Below are 19,587 nucleotides of genomic sequence, written 5' to 3'. Positions count from 1 at the left end.
CCTCCTGCAGCCTTCTCTGTGGTGGGGTCTCCCACCCCTTCCATTCAGACCACAGGGCCTCACCACCACTCCGATGTGCAAAATCCCTTCTTTCCCTTTAATGTGGGGAGGGCAGTGTAAGACCCGGCAGGGCGGTGCCCCAAGGGTTGGGTTTAGTGTGTGGCTGGCGGGCGTGGAGCCGGGCTCACATCTCCCTTGGCCCCCCTGGGACCCTCATCCAGGACTTGGTTACAGGCATCCTCACGTCGTAGCTTCCCACCCAGACCTCAGACCTCCACGGGGCCTGGCGGCCTCAAGTGCTGCTGCAGGAGCTGAATGTGGTGTAACAGCTTCTTCTGGTGGCCAGCCAGGGTGACCCCCAGGGCGGGCAGGTCTCTAGAGGGGGACAGAAGGGAAAAAAAATCGGGGCCCGTGTCTCCAAGACCCCAGGCCCCACCCCTGGCCCTGGGCCGAGGCTCCCCTCCCAGACCCTCCCGGCTTACTCCAGGCTGAGCTGAGCCACATCACCGAAGGTGCAGAGGCCAGACTGGGAGAAGTTGTCCTGGTAACACTCCAGGCCGATGGCCGAGAGCCAGGCCTGAGGGGAGTCCAGAGACGGAAAGTCCAGGGCTACAGGATTCAGCAGGGCCTGGGAAGGTCTGGGAGGGCGGGGCAGGCAGGTCAAAGTCTCCTCTTCATCCTTGTCCCCTCTCCTCAGTTTCCTTTGTGGGTCTGCATCAACCCTCCCTGGCTCTCCCGGGCTCTAACGCCAAAGCTCCAGACCTGTCCCCGGGGCTCCCGCCAGCCTGCAGAGTGTCTGGCTTGCGGATCATCTTGTCAAATGCGGCCACCAGCTGGTCAAAGTGAGGTCGCTGGGTACGATCCTTCTGCCAAGTGTCCAGCATAAGCAGGTGCAGTCCAGGTGGACAGCCTGGAGGCGGGGGCAGCCGGAATTCCTGCTCGATTGCATTTAGCACCTGGGGATTAGAGGAAGAAGATGGTGCTTAGAGGCCATTGCTAGTGGAAAGGAATGTATCGTTAGGTAAGCATGAGGTTGGAAAGGAACTATGAGACCCATGAGATCTTAGAACGTGAATGTATTCCAGGATGGAGGGCTTCGAATGTTTGAGTCTGTGAGGCTGGTGGGTTGGACGGACAGGGGTGGGGAATCATCACTGTCCAGGTCATGAGCTCACCTCCTGGTCACTCATGTCCCAGTAGGGCCGCTCTCCATAGCTCATCACTTCCCACATCACTATCCCGAAGCTCCAGACATCACTGGATGTTGTATGTTTCCCGTGTGTGATGACCTCTGGGGCCGCCCAGCGAAGCAGACAACTTGGGCCCTGAGGGGTAGGGTTGAAAGTAACAATAGCAATAATCAGAGCCATGGTCCTAGTTACTGATCAACTACTAAGTGCTCAGATGTGCATCAAGGGTTTCACAGCAAGCATCTCGTTTAATCCTGTAATGACCCTGTATCACGGATGGCATTGTCTCCATTTTGCAGGTACAGAGGCTGAGACGTAGAGAAATACAAACTTGTGCAAAGTCACAGAGCTTGAAGGTGGTGTGTGGACTGGTACCCAGGGATTCTGACACTGGTCAGCATTAGGGAAGGGCAGGAGGTGGTCCTAGGAGGACTCCCCTCTCTCCCTCAGTGTCCTTAGTCCATTCCTGACGTCCCGCTGTGCCCCTTCGCCCGGGGTTCGCTCCACCACCCAGGTGAGCTCCGCCCCTTCAGACTCTAAGGTCTGCCACCTGAGGCACCCACCGCCCTTGGTCCCAGCTTGTCCTCCGGCAACCCCCTCCCCCGCCCCTGAGAGGCCGGGCCCCCGAGGCTGTGCTCTTACCTGAGGACTGCGGCCGAGACGAGCCACTTTGCACTCCAGGTGGCTGTTCACCAGCACACTGTGGGCAGAGAGTGCGCGGTGCACGAAGCCGAAGCTGGATAGGTACTGCATAGCAGCGGCCACACCCCGCTGCATGGCCACCAACTGCAGGCTGCTGAACTGGCCCTCCCGCTGCTAGGGGACGGTGGGGGGGACAGAGGTCAGCAAAAGCAGGGGGGTACCTAGACACATCACACAGACACACTGGCACCCAAAGGCAAGGGCCATTTGGAATCAGAATGGCCTGAGAATGAAGGCTGAAGACCCCAGAGGCAGGGGCAGGAGGGAGCTGAGGGATGGGGCTGTGGGTCCCGGACAGCTAAGAACTGCCCACTTTCCCGGCCCAAGCCTCCCCTCGCCAGCACCGCCTCACCACCAGCCTGACTGACCCTCAAGAAGCTGTCCAGGGGGCCCAGCTCCATGAGTTCCGTCAGCACCATGAAGGGCCGACTCCTGGTGACCACACCTTCCAGCCGCAAGATGTTGGGGTGCTGAAACTGGCCCAGCATGGCAGCCTGACCAAGAAAGGCCATCTGCAAACTCTCAGCGCCTCCGGTCCACAGGGCCTGGATGGCCACGGCCTGCTCCCGCCGTCCCCGGGGCTGCAGACGGCCCCGGCGCACCTCCCCGAAGGACCCTGCGGGAGCAGGTGCAGGCTGAGGGGGATCCCCAGGAAGGACTCGAGGTGTCCTACCCTGTTCAGAAGGGACCCTCCTGGGACCCCCTTCCATGCCCTCCTCTGCCCCCATGCGGTACCTGCCCCAATGACCTCCTCGATCTTGATGTACGTGGGGTCGACCTCCCGGGCAAATTCTCGGATGGCCTGACAGGGGTCCTCGTAGGTGGAGGGATCGATGTAGTACTTCACCCCGAGCCCTGTAGGCATAGGGGGTGGTCCATGAAGAGGGGACGTGTTCACACACCCCAGGCTTGCTCTCTCACTTCCAAAGACAGTGCCAAGGAGCTGCCCGCAAACCGGGGGGCCGGGCCCTGCCTGGGGGTACCCCTGGACAGTTCTCAGCTGTCCCAGACTCACTGCCTCATTCCTCCGCCCCCTCCTGCCCCACTTCTGGGGTCTTCATCCTTCCTTCTCAGGCCGTTCTGATTCCAACTCCCCCGTCCCCCACTTCCCGGCCCCACCCCAACCTGGGCTGCTGTACTGCTGCAGTTGTTCCATGTAGCCGGTTCCACGCCGCTTCCTGGGGGACAAAAACCACAGTCCTGCAGTCACACTCCCATCTGTCCCCTCCCCAGTCTACCCCGCAGAGGCCAAGGTCCTGCCAGGGCTCGGGGGTGGGAGACAGCCAGACCCAGGGGCCGGGGGCTGCTGGGGGTAGAGGATGCTGGTGGGGGTTTCCCTGGGGAACTCCAGGGCTGTCAGGACTTGGGGCCGTGTGGAGGGAATGGTACCTGGCCATGGCGGGGAGGGGCTCACCTCTGGAAGACGAGAGCCAGCACGGTGATGGCCGCCAGCAGAAGGAAGGCCAGCGCCCCCAGGATGGACCCAACCACCAAGGAAAGCCTCTCAGGAAGTTGAGCGGACAGCTCACCTGGAGAACCAGCCGCCCAGGGGCACAGGTGAGTAAGATCTCACATGCCGGAGCATCCTTCCCTCATGCAACCACCTACCTGCACCGCCCCCCACCCCACCATGGAACTGAAGATCAAGGGGCAGATACTCTCCTGGTCTGGAGGGTCAGGGTGAAGGTTCAAGGTCTGGATGGGCCCCAAGCCCTTCCTCACCATCCCTTCGGGCTGCCCCCACCCCACCCAGGCCTCCCCTCACCTTGAGGCAGCGTCTGGAAGTAGACCTTGCCCCCATAGGGGCCGTGGCCCGCGGCTGTCCGTGCCCGCACCTGGAAGCCGTAGATGTGGCCGGGGCTCAGCTTGGTCACGGTGGCTGTGTTGGTCTCGCTGGTCAGGGTGAAGGAGTGGGATTCATCTTCTGCCTGGAGAGGGGCGACAGCCACTCACTCCCTGCCGGCCGTGGGGTCCTGGTCCCCCCTGCCTGCCTCCCACATTCCTCACTCCCCTGCTGCAGGGTCCTGAGGCACCCCTCCGGTCCCCCCACCTCTCGCCCCACTGTGGGGCCCCTGGAACCTCCCACCAGCCCCACCAGGGATGCCCTCTGCTCCCTACCTGGTCATAGTAGCGGAGCTGATAGTCCAGGATGTTTCCGTTGGTCTGGTCAGGCTGTGGCCAGGACACAGTGATGCTGTTGGAGGCGCGACTCACCTGGTGCACGGCAGGGACTGCGGAGGGAACTGGCGTGGGGGTGACATTAGTGGGGTTTCCACGGGCTGGAGAGCAGGAGTGGGGCACGGGGGCATTCTAAGGAGGAGACTGGAAGCTTGGGGTGGCTGAGGCTCACCTGCGTGGCTGGTGCTTACATTGATGGCTGCAGCCTGGGGAGGGTCAGGGCTGAGCTCCGACACCCCGTTGACAGCTTGCACCTCCAGGATGTAGGGTACGTGTGGCCGCAGCCCCCCGATGAGCACGCGGCTCTCGGTCAAGCCCCTCTGGCGGGGGTCGAAATGCACCTCGTCCCTACAGCGGCGACAAGGGCCCTGGCCCCCGGCCCCTCCGCACTCCTTGCACACCACGTTGAAAAGCAGGTCCCCACGGCCCCCAAGCTCCCGAGGCAGGCGCCAGTGCAGCATAAGGGCGGAGCCCTGCACCTCGAACCACAGCTCCTGGGGGGCTGACGGGGGGCCTGGGGAGACCACGCGCATGAGGCGGACAAGGGCCAGGGAGTAGGGAGTTGTGGGGTGGAGGTGATGGGGAAAGTAAAAAGGAAGGAGACAGTGGAGGGAGGAACCAAGGTGGGCCGGGAGGGGAGCAGCAGGGAAAAGTGGTGGGGAAGGAAAGCAAGGACAGAGGAGGAAAAAGTCACTGCAAATGCCAACCAGCCACCCCGTTGCCCTCAGGCTCACCCTCTCCTGGCCCCACTGCATCCCGATTCCATCCCTGGGGTGGGTTGGGAACTCACCAGTGCAGGGAGCCTCTGGGGGGTCTGAACTGGCCCGGAAGAAGCCCTCCAGGCAGGGGCACACAGGGGCTGCAGGGGCCAGGGCGTGGCTGCGGGCAGGGCATGGTGAGCAGGGGGCATTCCCAGCCAAGGCTTTGTAGGACCCCCGAGGGCAGGCTAAGGGGCAGAGGAGGGAGTGGCCTCAGGTCCACTCTCCATCCTGAGCCCCCCCAACACTGGCACTGCCATTCCCCCAGGCCTGGGGTTCCTCCCGAGATCTGCCTCTCCTCCTCACCCCTCTCCTCCCTCTCTGCCTTCTTCGGGCAGACCCTGACACGACTTCTGCCATTTTTCTGGGGGCAGAATTACATTTCCATTGATGGAAAAAGTCCTGTGTGGTGGGGGCTGCAGCAGGCCAGGCACTAGAGGCAGGGCGTGGCCTGCCTTCACAACCTCCGTCTGCAGAGGCCGCCTGCAGCCTGCACTCACAGCAGAATCACCCTGTTCAGTTGTACCCAATGCCTCCCAGGAGGATCCTGGCCATGGGATGATCCATCCCTAGCTAGACAGCAAATACAGACAAAGGGCCCCATCCCACCACAGCCCAGGAGTTCAATGCCTTTCATCGCCATCCCTTCAGAGGCCTGTAGCCCTGGGAGCCCCAGCAAGTGCTGTGGAATTCTCCAGAATGTTTCAGAAGTTTCAGATGAGTGGACGAAAGCAAGCCTGGGTGCTTTAGGAAATAAATCCGGAGAAAACAAGGGTCCTTTCCTAAAACAGCTTATTGTTGACCTTTGTGTGTGTGGGGTGCGGGGGTGGGGGTACAAAATGAAGTGTGGACCCGTTCAGGAGCGATCTCAAGTACAAGGGAGTGGGGTCTCACCTTGGCAGGCCTTGTCTCCCCGCGCAGGCTGGTGCCCTGGCTGGCAGCGGCAGCCCCCGACGGCAACCATCCACTTGCCCTCCCCGTTGCAGTGCAGCCTGGGGGAGCTGCCCGCTGCCTGGCCCCCTGCTCCATCCTCCTCCGGCTCCGCGTGTGCCACACAGGTGCCCACGGCCGCCACCAGGGAGGCGCCCCCGGCCCCACTGGCCTGCGTCTCAGGAAAGGAGGCGAAGGCACGGAGCACAGAGGGGCAGGCATAGGAGAAGAGCTTGACCGCCACGAGGGCCAGGCAGGCCCCCGTGTCCTGGAAAGCCACGTAGAAGCCGCGCTGGGTTAAGGGCCCGAAGCTCCGCTCCTTGACATTCAGCTGCAGCCCCGCTCTCTGCCCGGCCCGCGGGGGGCCCACCGCCCAGGCCGAGGAGGCAGGAAAACTCTCATCCGCCGCGATCGTGTCCACCTTGGTCCAGCGTTTGAGGTGCCAGGAGGAGATGCTGTCGGGGCCGTCGGGCTCCTCGGCCTGGCGGTAGTAAAGCGTGAAGGTCTCCCGGCAGGTGCCCCCCGCCACGCCCAGGCTGGAGCAGGCCCGCACCGAGAAGTGCAGTCGGATGTGCGCCCGCTGGGCCCCTCGCCGCTCCACAAAGTGTGTCTGCAGCCAGTTGTCCTGCCCCAGGCCTGGAGCGGCCCCGGCCACGTGGCATGCCTCGAAGGTCCGAGTCAGGCGTCGCTGGTCATCCAGAACGCTCACTTCGTCCCACTGCAGGGAAGAACCACAGAGGTGGGTCCGTAGGGGGCAGGGAGGCGGGGCATATCCCTTCCAGCCCATCTTAGAATTAAGCACATGCAAAGCCACTGAGGATGCCTAAAAGTCCTCTTCCTCTGGAGGGCAGACCTCTTAACCCAGCCATCTCCACTGAGGGTTTCCTCCCCAGAATCACGGAGCTTCTGATTGGAGCATGGGGAGGGGCGCCGGCTCAGAATGCAAGAGTGATACTCACCCCACCTGGTGGGTAGGTGAGCCAGCCAATCTCAGATGTCTCTCCAGTGGTGTCCAGCAACACCTCTGCCCAGAGACAAGAAGGGATACTCAGCGGCCAGGCCTTCAGCTGGCAGGGCTAAGCCCACCCCAGCCCCACTGGGAAGAGAATTTTCCTCCCAGATTCATTTAACTGACCAACAGGAGCCTGACTGTCTCCTGGGAGCCCTTCTCTGAAACTTTCCCCATCCCTTTTCCTCTCTTGATGTCTCACTCTTTTCTGAATCTTTCCTACTTCCCACATGTGCTGGGTCTCTACTGGCAGGTGGACTTCTTCCGTCTCCCCTCCCGGCTTACCTTCCAGAGCCAGGACTGAGGACACCAGGGCTAGAACCCACAGGCTGCCGACCATGCCCGCCGCTCTGCTCCCTGATGGGGCAGCCCCCTCAGCAGCCATGAGGCATCTTCAGGGCTCCCACCATGGCCCTGCCACCACCCTGCTCCCAAGTGGGGCTGCTGCTTTGCAAGGCTGGAGTCTGCAGCCAAGCCTGCTTCCAGATACAAAGGAAAGAAGAGGCCAGTGAGAAGTAACCACATTGCTTCACAGTTGGTACAGCCTCCAAAACCTGGCCGTGGGTCTCCCCCTGAAGCTATCAAAGTGCCCCAGCACCAACCATGGGTGGGGCCAGCAGGAAGCCGAATCTCTCCTGACCTGTGTCGAGTCCACCATTTTGGGGGACCACATGCCCAGTCGGTCTACCTCCTACACTGTACAGGTGACCCATCTCTGAGCATCTGTTGCTCATGGCCCTCCCTGATCCAGGTGGCACAGTGATAAAGAATCTGCCTGCAAGGCAGGAGACGCGGGTTTGATTCCTGGGTCAGCAAGATCCCCCGGAGAAGGAAATGGCAACCCACACCAGTATTCTTGCCTAGGAAATCTCCATGGACAGAGGAGCCTGGTGGGCTACAGTCCATGGGGTTGCAAAAGAGTTGGACATGACTGAGCTAGACAACAAACGAACTTAGAGCACAGGGTAGCTCTGAGCCAGTTGTACCCCTTTTCTTCTGGAAGGAGCTATTCAAGTTCTTTCTCTTCATTTATTCTCCTCTCTTCCTCCTAAGGCCGCCCTGTATAGAAAGTCAGAAGATGCTTCTCATTAAAAGCAGGGGAGTTACAAGCTACTCCTTCCCTGGGGGGATACACGGTCCCCTCTCCCCAACACTTCCCAACCCCCATCAGACTTAGACACTCTAGGACATTTCAGAGAGGCAGTGAAGCGAGAGGGACCGCAGAAGGAGAGCTGTGGGTATGAAGGGAGGGAGGGTGCAAGAGCAGACACGAAAATGAACAAAGGCAGAAAGATTCTGCCTGTTAAAGCAACCAGGATGAAGAAGGGACAGAGCTATTTAGGTCCTCTCTCTTCAAGCAGTATGTTTTTTCTCTGGCTTACAGAAAAATAAATGCATGCCCTTATATGTATATAAAGATGCTCCCTAGCTTACTCACAATGAAAGGGAGGCATGTCATTTGTTCTATGAAATTAACAATGCCTGAGTAGGAGGTGGTGTGAGAAACAGGCTCTCTTGTATTCGCTGTGGGTTTGAGTTGGTGTATACTCTTGTGGGCTTGAGTTGGTGTATACTCTTAGAAGGACCATTGGTGATGTCTATCTAGCAGGTTCACGTCTAAGAATTTGTCCTTCAGGTATCTATACCTGGATTCCTTTGCACAGATGTTCAAACAAGAATATTTATTGCATCATTGTTGGTAAGGGAAAATACAGCAAAGTAACTTCATCAATAGAAAGATGACTAAAAAAATTATGGCACAGCCTCCAAAAAGAATAAGGGCTAGTGTTTATGTATTGATATGGAAATAATGTCCAAGTGAAAGTACATAGTCCATTGCAGAGTCATATACAGTATGCTCCTGATTGGTAACCTAAGAAGGCCCTACATATATAATACGTAGGTTTGTAAAGGGGTTTCCCAGATGGCACAAGTGGTAAAGAACCCATCTGCTAATATAGGAGATGCAGGTTCAGTCCCTGGGTTGGGAAGATCCCCTGGAGGAGGGCATGGCAACCCACTCCAGTAGTCTTGCCTAGAGAATCCAATGGACAGGGAAGGCAAGTGGGCTATGGTCCATGGGGTTGCAAAGAGTTAGACATGACTGAAGTGACTTAGCATACACACATGTATGTAAGGATCTTAAAGAAAGGCAGACAAAAGCTGGGAAGAAAGGGAGAGGGAAAGCATGAGGAATAATGCAAGAAGCATTTACTCTCATATCCTCTTTATTTTTTTTTCTTGTCCTTCTTCAGTTTTTAGAAATTTATTTTTAATTGGAGGATAATTCCTTTACAATATCGTGTTGATTTCTGCCTGAATGAATAGCCATAAGTATACACATTAGTACTCTCCCTCTAGAAACCACCCCATCCCACCCTTCTAGCTTGACACAGAGTACCATGTCAAAAAATGATACTGATGAACCTGTTTGCAGGGCAGGAATAGAGATGCAGACATAGAGAACAGACTTTGGACACACAGGGTAAGGAGACGGTGGGAGGAAGCACTGAAGCATACACATTACCATATGTAAAATAGATAGGGAAGTTGCTATATAAAGCTTTAGTTTCTACAGTTTAAAATCTTGGGACGTCCCTGGAGGTCCAGTGCTTAAGACTCCTTGGTCCCAATTCAGGGGGTGTGAGTTTGATCCCTGGTGGGGGAACTAAGATCCCACATGCCAAAGGAAATGGCCATAAATAAATTGATTAATTAAGATAAAACTATTAATGATAAAAATCTTGCATGCATATTATTTTTCAGTGAAATCTTCAAAATTTCAAATCTGTAAATAATAACTGTTGAATGAAAAGTGGAAGTGTTAGTTGCTCAATTGAGTCCGACTCTTTGCGACCCCATAGCCTATAGCCTGCCAGGCTCCTCTGCCCGTGGAATTCTCCAGGCAAGAATACTGGAGTAGGTTGCCATTCCCTTCTCCAAGGCATCTTCCCTGACCCAAAGATTGAACCCTGGTCTCCCATATTGCACAGAGATTCTTTACCATCTGAGCCACCAGGGAAGCCCTGCTGCTGCTGCTGCTGCTGCTAAGTCGCTTCAGTCATGTCTGACTCTGTGCGACCCCATAGACAGCAGCCAACCAGGCTCCCCTGTCCCTGGGATTCTCCAGGCAAGAACACTGGAGTGGGTTGCCATTTCCTTCTCCAATTATTACCTAAAAATAATAACTATTCAGTAAAATGAATCAAAATAGTGTTCATGCCCTCAAAATGGTTTGTCAGGACTATGTGATAAGCTATGTTTTTATATAAAACATTCTCCAGCCTTTAGAAGCACAACACTGCAGCTCACAAACACAGGACTAAGAGTCGTGGCTGCCTCCAGGGTCACGGTGAAGGAAAACGGGCTCAAACCTTTCTTTGCTCGTTGGTCTGAGGTCAGTTGGTCTAAGACGAGCTCTCTCTCTCCCTATGACTGAGTCTCCAAAGCCTGTGAGTTGCATGGACAAGAGAAGTAGAGGCCATTGATTTCTCTTGAGAAGAAAACAAGAGGCATGTTGCTCAAAAGACTGAAAAGATTGAAAGCAAAAATAAAAGCCAATTGGAAGTTGGAACCAAAAAAATTACACATTTCACAACGAAACTGAGACCAAACTACTAAACGACATTTTACTTTGACAAAGGTGAAAATCATGATTTGATTCCTACCAGTCTCATTTTTTTTTCAGTTAATGCTGGGTATGCCTAGGCTGAAGCCTTCAGCGTTATCTCCAGGTGATTTTCATGAAAAGACACCATTTGTGCATCTGCATGGCCTGACATGAGTGGATGTCTGCCAAGTGGCCACTAAAATTTACCTTTCAGGCCTCTAGAACACCATATGAGAAATAAAGAGTTCAGTTTATGGCATATGGAAACAAGTAAGGAGCATCTGGAAATTTCCACCTTGTATACCTTGAACTTACACAATATTATATGTCAATTGTATCTCAGTATGGCTCAGATGGTAAAGTGTCTGCCTGCAATGCAGGAGACCTGGGTTTGATCCCTGGGTCAGAAAGATCCCCTGGAGAAGGAAATGGCAACCCACTCCAGTACTTTTGCCTAGAAAATTCCATGGATGGAGAAGTCTGGTGGGCTACAGTCCATGGGGTCGCAAAGAGTCAGACACGACTGAGTGACTTCACTTTCTTAAAGCTGGGGTGGGGGTGGGGAAGAATCATTTCCATATGGGAGAAGGCAATGGCACCCTACTCCAGTACTCTTGCCTGGAGAATCCCATGGATGGAGGAGCCTGGTGGGCTGCAGTCCATGGGGTCGCGAAGAGTCGGACACGACTGAGCGACTTCCCTTTCACTTTTCACTTTCCTGCATTGGAGAAGGAAATGGCAACCCACTCCAGTGGTCTTGCCTGGAGAATCCCAGGGACGGGGGAGCCTGGTGGGCTGCCATCTATGGGGTTGCACAGAGTCGGACACGACTGAAGTGACTTAGCAGCAGTAGCAGCAAATTATTACTAAGAAGCAGAAGTTCTTTGCCAATACTGTCCCAAATGCTACAAAAATCATTCACAGATTATATTAATGTTTCAAAGGAGAACCAGGAGATGGTAAAGTAAAAAGCATGGTCCCATCAACAATGGCTGTTTAATGATAGTTCCCGTATTTCAGTCCTCTTACACAATCCAAACATAAAACTAATAACTGACAATTTTGCACACACACACACAAAAAGAATTTAAAAAACACAATGCCTGCTTAAGAAATGTCCTAAAGTAATTTAATTCATGTTGTGGGTACACCACCACCCCACCCCCAATCTTAATGGCTTAATTTGAAGACATGCTTCACACAGTAGAGCAGACCAGATTCTGTCCCACTCTCTGTCACAGAGTCTTTAGGAAAGCTGTTATCAAGAACTGAAAATGCCAGCAAGACATCTTTAAACAGTGAAGGCTATTATACCATTCGGCCAGCAGATATTCTTTAAAATAGCCTCTTTCAGTCAGAACACGGATAGAATCTGGAGTCTGTACAAAGAAGAAACTATAAGCAGTGTGCCTTCTTAAACTTATAGCTAGACAAATAATCATGGAGAAGGAATAATGAACACTTTGGATATGTCCCAGGGAATTTTTGGAGAGACAGCGAAACATGAGAGAAAAAGATGCACACTGCCAATCACATCAGCTGTGAAACATGGAACATACTAGAAGATGAATGGCCAAGCATTTGCTTTGATGACCCACAATACAAGTAAATGGCTTGTGGCTACAATAGGGTGTCTACATAGCTTTAGTATGCATCTAGATGACAACATGAAGCTGGCCTCTCTCCAGAAGATCCAGAAAAGAACAGAAGCAATTATAAAACAAGCTAAAGCCACTCAGTTGCTAATGTCAAGAGGAATCAGGAAAAAAAAAAAAATGAAGTAGAGACATCACATGTAGATTGCTGCAAGTAATTTTTTGAAATGTTACAAAGAACAAAGGTATTCATTAAAAAGAAATGGTTGAGGACTTTCAAGTACCCAGAAGTGTACTTTTGCTGTTTGATGAGGACCTCGGTTAGATTCGGATCCAGAAGACGGATGGTTATAAATAAGTTTCTTCAGAAAAAAATTGTTGCTGAGTGAGACTAGGAAGTTAGGTCGGCTCTTATGTATCCAACCAACCAGATAAATCCAAGTCTTTTATTTTTTAATGTATAAAAAGAAACTGAGTCTATCTCTATGGCAAGGATAAAAATAAGGATGGAGGTAACATTATCAAGATATGGAGAAACTGCTGTCAACTAATTCCTGCCACTGCAGATTCTTTTGAAACAAGATTCAAAGGCAGAAATGTAAGTGACAAGAACACGCAGCTCCATCACATGCCTGGAATACAAAACAGGCAAGACTTAGAACTTGATGTTCAAAGGTGCCTTCAATGGCTGAGGACTAGGACATCTTTCAGCATTTGGTCCAGGAGGGTGCCCTGGGAGCAGCCGATCACATCCGGGCTGCCACACAGAGGGAGACAGGCCTCCGTAAGGTCAGGTCCCGTCATTCTCTTCCCTTCAACCTGTTTGAGATTTCTCTGTCTTCTCCAGCTCAGGAGAGGAATCGGTCAGGGTTTAGAAATCCTCTAACCTCTGAAAAAGCAGAAGACTTATCTCCATCAGGAAAACATTCACATTTCAGATGTGTACTGGCTTTAAAAATAAAAACAGCAGGAGCAGCAGAAATGTGGATGTAAAATGATAGTTCAGAAAATGAAACTGATTAGACCAAGTTTCTTGTGATAAAAACTGCATTCCATGACCAGATCCTTTTTTTGTCTCAGCTCCTTTTCTGGTTATACCATTTTCTATCTTTTGGATACAGTAGGAACACTATAGCCACAAGCTTGCTACGTTTTTTTTAGTTTACAAAAAACACGGCAGTTTCGTAACATTGGGATTGTATTTTGTTTTCACAAACTGGCAAAGATTAAAGATGTGTAGAGTCTTAGCTTATAAATCATAGCTTACGAGAGTTGTTTTCTATAAAAATGAAAGATTTAAAAATACATGAGTAAACCTGTAAGAATTTAAAAAGTTAACTGTGCTCACATTAAAATGATAAATGTGAAAATTTATGAACAAACCAAGCTGACTTAAATATAATTTATGCACCTGGATTCATAAAGCAAATTTGTAAAAATTAAGTAATATAAGGCCAATTAGCTTGGAGGAAGATATGGCAAATGATATATCGGGCCATTAAAACTGGTTACTGTAGGAGGCAGAAATGGAGGATGGGGGTGGGGGGGCTCTTATGAACTGTCTCTTATACATACTTGAATTGTTTTTCTTGTCACAATGAGCATATCTTATTTCGATAATTAAAGCAAAATCTCACAGAATCTAAACAAAAAAGGAAAATATTTATAAAACCTCGATTAGTATAACATCTTTACAATTTATCTCCCTGCCTTTGGCCTTTAGGTTTCAAAATATCTAGAAATTTTCAGATATCTGGTGAAAGCAGATCTAGAGAGGCAGTAGGATCTGGGAACGAATGAGTGAAAGGATGTCAACAATAAAAGCAAAATAACTTCTATCCCTTTAAGCTTCTCTCCCAAGAAATTGAAATTGTCCCATGATAATGCCATGTTTGTCAGTGATGCCAAGCACTGATGACATCAGCGATGTCTCAGTGATGTCAAGGCCTGCAACTTCAAAGAGAAAGAGAGGCTCAGAACACACACGGGGCATGAACAGTGAACCCAGGGAGGCAGAGCAGCCTGCCTGCCAGCAGGGTGAGACGAGGTCCCAAGGGCAAAGAGGCCAATGGTTTTAAGTGGCTGGTGTGTCTTCTGCGGTTGCTGAGCTGGTCTGCACACCTGTTAGTCGCAGGGCCGGTGTGGGAGGGCTCAGGACCACGGGCCCTGTCCTCTGTCCTGTTCTGCAGCTGTTAAACGCCCAGGAAATTCCAGGATAATCCTTGCTCAGCTTACTGCTGCAGCCTTTGCCCTTAATCTCCACCTTGGATATGGGCTCGGTAGCTGTCTCTCCGAGCTCCGGCCACCCGCCTTGAAAAGGATCCCGGTGGCCTTCAAAGAGACATCTAGAGCCCACAGTGAGGAGGTGGCTTTCCTCCGGTGCCTCTAGCTCCTGCCGCCCGGGGCTGGAGAAGCTGATGCGTGGATTACCTAGCAAAGGACAGTGCTGGGTCCCCGGAGGACTGCAGCCCCAGAGAATGTCCCCCAGAGCACGTAGATGCAGAGAAATGTGCCTCCCACTCCCTGGCTGGCTGTGGAGCTGGGGGAGGATTTTAAGATGCAGGCAGTGTCTGGGTCTAGCCAGACAGCCACTTAGAATGAGCCACTCAGGCTTGTACCATGCCGGGGGGGGGGGGGGGGACAGGGAGCCAGGGGACACACGTGGCCCCAGAAAAAGGGCATGAAGGAGGGTGTTGGGGCCATTGGTACATATGCAGGAGAGATGAGTAAGTGGAAGATGGTGGAAGAAAGCCCATGAGTCCCAGGACCAGTGCCTGTGAGCTCAAGTATGAGAGTGTGTAATGGAGTGTATATGAGGTGAGACGGGTGTGGAGCAGGAGAGTATGTGCTAGGTGTGTGTGTGTGTGTGTGTGTGTGTGTGTGTGTGTGTGTGTGACAGCAAGCACATCCCTGCAGATCCCAAGTGGTCCTCATACTGGTGGCAGACACCCATGAGCCCTACCCTCTCACCCTGGGTCTGTCCCTGCTCCGCCCCTCGTCAGGGTCTCAACTGTGTTCTGTCCCAGGAGCTGCTTCTGTGGAAACACCTGGACTAGGAGAGGAAGGTAAAAGGGGAGCAAGGAGAAAGAGAAACCTCAGGCTCAAAGCCCCCCCAGACCTCAGCATCCCCTTTCCACCTAGTGAGGAGTGTGCTGGGGACCCAGGGCCCAGGGCCCAGGGCCCAGGTCTGGAGATGGTGATCAGCAGGGAGGGGAAGGAGGGGTGGTCCTGCCCTTCCCACACTCAGCCCATCACTGCCTGTTGCTCCCCTGCACTCTGATGAGAACCGCCAGTGCTGGCCATCTTCTTGCGCCCCTTGTGAACCAATAGACTCTGAAGGAGTCCTCTTCCCTAGGCCACTAGGTGGGTACATAGGAGCCCTCACCCTGATCTTTCTGCACCAAAAATGTGCACTGCCCTGAATAAGCCCAGCCACCCTTCTGAACAGTACCTGGCAAATCTGAGCACCCCAGCACCCATGACTTGGGCAGTTGCCCTTCACTGCCCATGTCCCACGGCTCCTTTCCCACCGAACCAGCATCTCCCCTTTCTAGCGCCTGAGTCAAGTTGCCCAGGCGGGCGCAGGGCCCGGGGTTAACTGATTGGCAACAGGCCCAGCCGCTTCTCTCCCTGGGCACTGCCAGGGACATTACAACATCAGCTAGGCTGGGCCCCTGCCAGCTCCCCCAGGGATGGGAGGAGAGAGGGTGCCAGACAGCCAAGATTGGTGGGTGCGGGTGCTGGGCAGGCAGGGCCACGCACCCAGATGTAAAGCGAGGAGGTGGAGTCCGGGAGCAGCGAGCAGTGACTTTGGTTGCAAGTTGGGGTTCAGGGCTGGGGAGCAGGAACCCAGGCTTCCCTCCACTCCAGGGCTCCTGGGTGGTGAGGGCGGTGGGAGGCAGGATAGGCTGCGGGGAGCTGGGGGCAGGTGCCCGTTCAACCTCCATGCTCCTCCCAGCTCCACTAGGATTGGAGAGATGCCATCGGAGTCAGAGGGGGTGGGCAAGCCTCTTCAGAAGGCTGGGAGCCGCCTCCTCCAGGACCCCTAACTCAGGACCCCCGATGTCAGAACCAACCAAGTGTCTCCGGAAACACAGTGGGGGACAGCAGCAGCAGGGTTATGGAGGTGTCACTACGGCTGGGCACAGGCAGGGGTGGGGTGGGGTGGGAGCCAGGTGGGCCAGTTACGCACCCATCACAAACCTCGCTCTCGCGTGGGGTGGGGGATACTCAGCGCGCCCGCCAGGAGGACCCTGGGATCTGCAGAGGCCCTGTCTGCAGGGGCCCTCGACTTCTGCATCCCTGTCCCCCGGGACGCCGGCCCCCGCCCCCCAACGCCGCCTGCGACCCCCAGGCTCACCTTCGCGCCGGCCGCAGGCTCCGCAGGTCTGCGCCCTCCCCGAGGCCCCGCACTGGAGCCGCGGCTCTGGGCGCTCTCCCGGCGCCTTCCGGGTCTCCGCTCGGGCGCGGGGACCCCCACCCGTCTCGGCGGCCAGGATCCACACGGCGCCGAGCGTCTCAGGGCTGCGAGGCGGCCGGGGGGCGGCGGCCGGCGGCAGGGGCTGCTCCGGAGGCGGGGCGCCGGGGATGGTGCGGAGCCCGCGTCGCGCTCGTCGTAGCCGCGCTGGGTCGCGGGGCTCGCCGCCCGCTGCTCTGCGCCCGAGCGGCGGCTGGAGCGAGCGCAGCCCGACCCGCCCCCTCCGCGTCCCTCCCAGCCCCGCCCGCCCCTCTCCGGCCCCTCCGGCCGCCCTCCCTCTCCCCTCTTCCGGGGCGCCCAGCCCGCCCTCCCGGGCCTCGGCAGCGAGTGCGCGGCCCGGGCGCGCGGGGGAGAGCGGGGTGGCGGCGTGGGGCTCGCCCGGGGCCCGCCCGTGCGACCGGCCGGTGGACGTGGGCGCGGAGGATGAAAACCGGCCGGGCCTGGGGCAGGCGGCCGGGAGCTGGGTGTTAAGACCCCGGGGCGGGCGTGCGGGCTCCGGCTGCCGGAGAGCAACGCGACTGGTACCCAGGGCAGGGTAGGGCAGGGGCCCCCTCGCCCCCTCGCCTCCCCTGCTCTTCTGCTTCAACTCTAGGAACTAAACCCACTGTTTTAGTTCCCACTCAGATTTGAATTAAGGTGGGCGTGAGCTGAGAAAAAAAGAAGAAAGTGGGTGGAGGGAAAGACAAACTGAGAATCTGGAGGGTGCGGGGGCGGGCGCGGGGTGGGGAGCGCTGGATCGGCAGGCAGGGTTGACAGTGGCTCTGATTGAGCCTTCTTCTGGGCGCCGGTGACCCCGGGTCTTGCTCGGCGTTGGAGCTTCTGACTCCACTCTCCCTCCCTCCATCCTCCCCCCAAGGGCAGGGAAGCCTGGCTCTGGAAGGGGAGGTCCTGAAGTCTCTGCCAGGCGCTTACACGACCGGGGCAAGTCGCTGCACCTCTGGGTGCCTCCTCCCTGGTCCGCTCTCTAGAGAGAGCCTTCCCACGCAGTGAGAGGCGGTGGGAGGTCCTCGCTGCGGGTGCCTGGAAACGTTGAGGAACCGAGGAGGGCACCGCGAGGAAAAAAATGTTCGTGCCCATCGGTAGCCTCCTCTCAAACCCGGGATGGGATTGGGGGGAGGGGGGGTCCATTGTTCCTGTCCTCACAAGCCAGAGCCGAGGTCTTCCAGCGAAGTGTTGCTACCACCTGCTGGCTCTTTCAAAGAACACAACGTCAGGGGGAGTCTAGCCTCCCCCGCCCCAACTCTTCTTCGTATTACCCTGTCCTTCGCCAGTCGCCTATCTTCCCCGTTTATTCAAGACCCCGTTATTAAAGCAGTAGCTGCAAATGGGCTGGTCAAAACTGGTACTCAAGGAGCCTTCAGAAACGCAGGCAAATTGTGAAAGAGGTCTGTGAGCCAACAAGTACAATAGGCAGAACAATGAAACTCTTCAGGACGCACCTGGGAGAAACAGGCTTTAATGAACTGGGTGAATGAGTGAGAGAGAGAGAAAGATAAAGGCGGCTGAACGAGTGTTTGCTGGGCAAGGGGCTTGTTCACTGGCAGTATCTGAGTCAATTAACAAGCCCAATGCCGTTGAGGGATTCTGCGTTTGAACATCCAGACAGTAAGTCCCCTTACACTGGTGAGTTTATCTGTTTCCTCTCTTTGCTCTGAAACTCTGTGGCCTTCATTTCCAAATCAGTTCTCTCCAAGGCCTTGAGAGACTTTTGTGAAGAAACTTATCTTCACATGCTGTGCAATATTACATAACTCATGATCCTAGATACAGTAATAATTTGATTGTCAGATAGTTATGGGTATCTTGGAAACTTAAAAGGCAGATGATTAAATTATGTTAAAAATAAAAGTATCAATCAAACCAAAACATAGAAGTAACTTTAAAAAGCCCAGAAATTCCAGTAGTGATTTGCAATCCATCGTGTATTCACATTATAGCAAAAGTATCTCTATTCTATTCCTTTCTATTGTCTGGCATAGCTCATTGTTTATACTGCCTGTTAGGTGCCTGTAATGTGAAATTAAGTTTTTGTTATTTGAGGCTTATGTAATTAGTTATTTTTCTTTTGTTAATAAAGCATGAGAGGCATTCAGATTTCAAAGAGAGCTTCATTGTACCCTGGAGGCAAAGAGGTTTAATTCTGTGATGACAATTCGCCCTGTATCATAGTCTCCTATGTGTTATCAAGCTGAATTTTAAAAGCAGGTGGATGGCATACAATGTATGGGTAAGTCGTGTGCCACCTGCGGCTATTAAAAAGAAAAGTAATCAACTCTTTAAGTTGGACATACATCCTTTCTAAAATATATTCAGTGCCTTGCCTGGCACACATTAGGTGCTTAGAAGTATTTTAGTATAAGTGAATAAAAATAATAGTATTTAAATTTGCTCCATCCGGAAGGCCAGGACCTAGTAAAGTCTGTGGCTGACAGAATTCATTATCTTGGGACACAGTCATCTACAATGTAAGTGAGGTGAAAGTCACTCAGTTGTGTCTGACTTTGAGACCCCATGCAGTCCATGGAATTCTCCAGGCCAGAGTACTGGAGTGGGTAGCCTGTCCCTTCTCCAGGGGATCTTCCTGACCCAGGAATTGAACCTGGGTCTCCTGCATTGCAGGTGACTTCTTCACCAACTGGAGAAGGAAATGGCAACCCACTCCAGTACTCTTGCCTAGAAAATCCCATGATGGAGAAGCCTGGTGGGCTACATATAGTCCATGGGGTCACAAAGAGTCAGACACGACTGAGTGACTTCACTTTCTATCAGGGAAGCCCTCTACAATGTAAATTTGGAGCCAAAAGAATGTCCTGAGTAGAAGCTTCCAGGTAGTTTGAGATGGTTTTTTGGTCGGTCCTGCTTGCTTGTTTGTTTTTTCCTGTTTTAGCCTCCTTCTTGGGTTTTTCTGTCTCCAACATCTACCACTCCCCAAGGATGTGCAGTTTTCTCCTTTTATATTTCCCTTCAGAATGGCTAGTGTAAGCTGATGTTATTATAAACAAAGAGCTGTGTAAGTCATTTCAGTGATAATAATTCTTGTGAAAAGCAATAAAGGAATTTGCTGAGCCCCTGGGCCTCTTATCCAAGACAGGTGTTACATTGCTCCAGACACACAAGCTCACAGGGTCTCTGGCTCCC

General features: G+C 53.9%; 1 protein-coding gene across 2 annotated transcripts; it reads right to left on the bottom strand.

Annotated features, from left to right (window-relative positions):
- Positions 1-76: 76 nt before the first annotated feature.
- On the bottom strand, positions 77-16,420 carry EPHB6 (EPH receptor B6). 2 transcript variants are annotated; one of them, XM_061414968.1, is made up of 17 exons: positions 16,333-16,420; positions 7,053-7,243; positions 6,718-6,782; positions 5,723-6,476; positions 4,861-5,016; positions 4,243-4,584; positions 4,011-4,135; positions 3,658-3,820; positions 3,307-3,421; positions 3,018-3,070; positions 2,628-2,747; positions 2,261-2,508; positions 1,833-2,006; positions 1,176-1,325; positions 763-956; positions 483-638; positions 77-375 (listed from the first exon to the last, which is right to left on the bottom strand). In XM_061414968.1, exons 2-17 carry the CDS (start codon positions 7,150-7,152, stop codon positions 267-269), a joined length of 3,024 nt encoding a protein of 1,007 aa, XP_061270952.1. In that variant the 5' UTR covers positions 7,153-7,243; positions 16,333-16,420; the 3' UTR covers positions 77-266. The 2 variants fall into 2 exon arrangements, with proteins under 2 accessions (XP_061270952.1, XP_061270953.1); XM_061414969.1 differs by having other exon boundaries at positions 7,053-7,246; positions 16,333-16,408.
- Positions 16,421-19,587: the final 3,167 nt, after the last annotated feature.

The sequence above is a fragment of the Bos javanicus genome, chromosome 4, assembly GCF_032452875.1.
Source record: "Bos javanicus breed banteng chromosome 4, ARS-OSU_banteng_1.0, whole genome shotgun sequence".
NCBI classification, from domain to species: domain Eukaryota; kingdom Metazoa; phylum Chordata; class Mammalia; order Artiodactyla; family Bovidae; genus Bos; species Bos javanicus.
The sequence above is the reverse complement of the archived record's forward strand: the minus strand, read 5'-3'. Positions and strand labels throughout refer to the sequence as shown.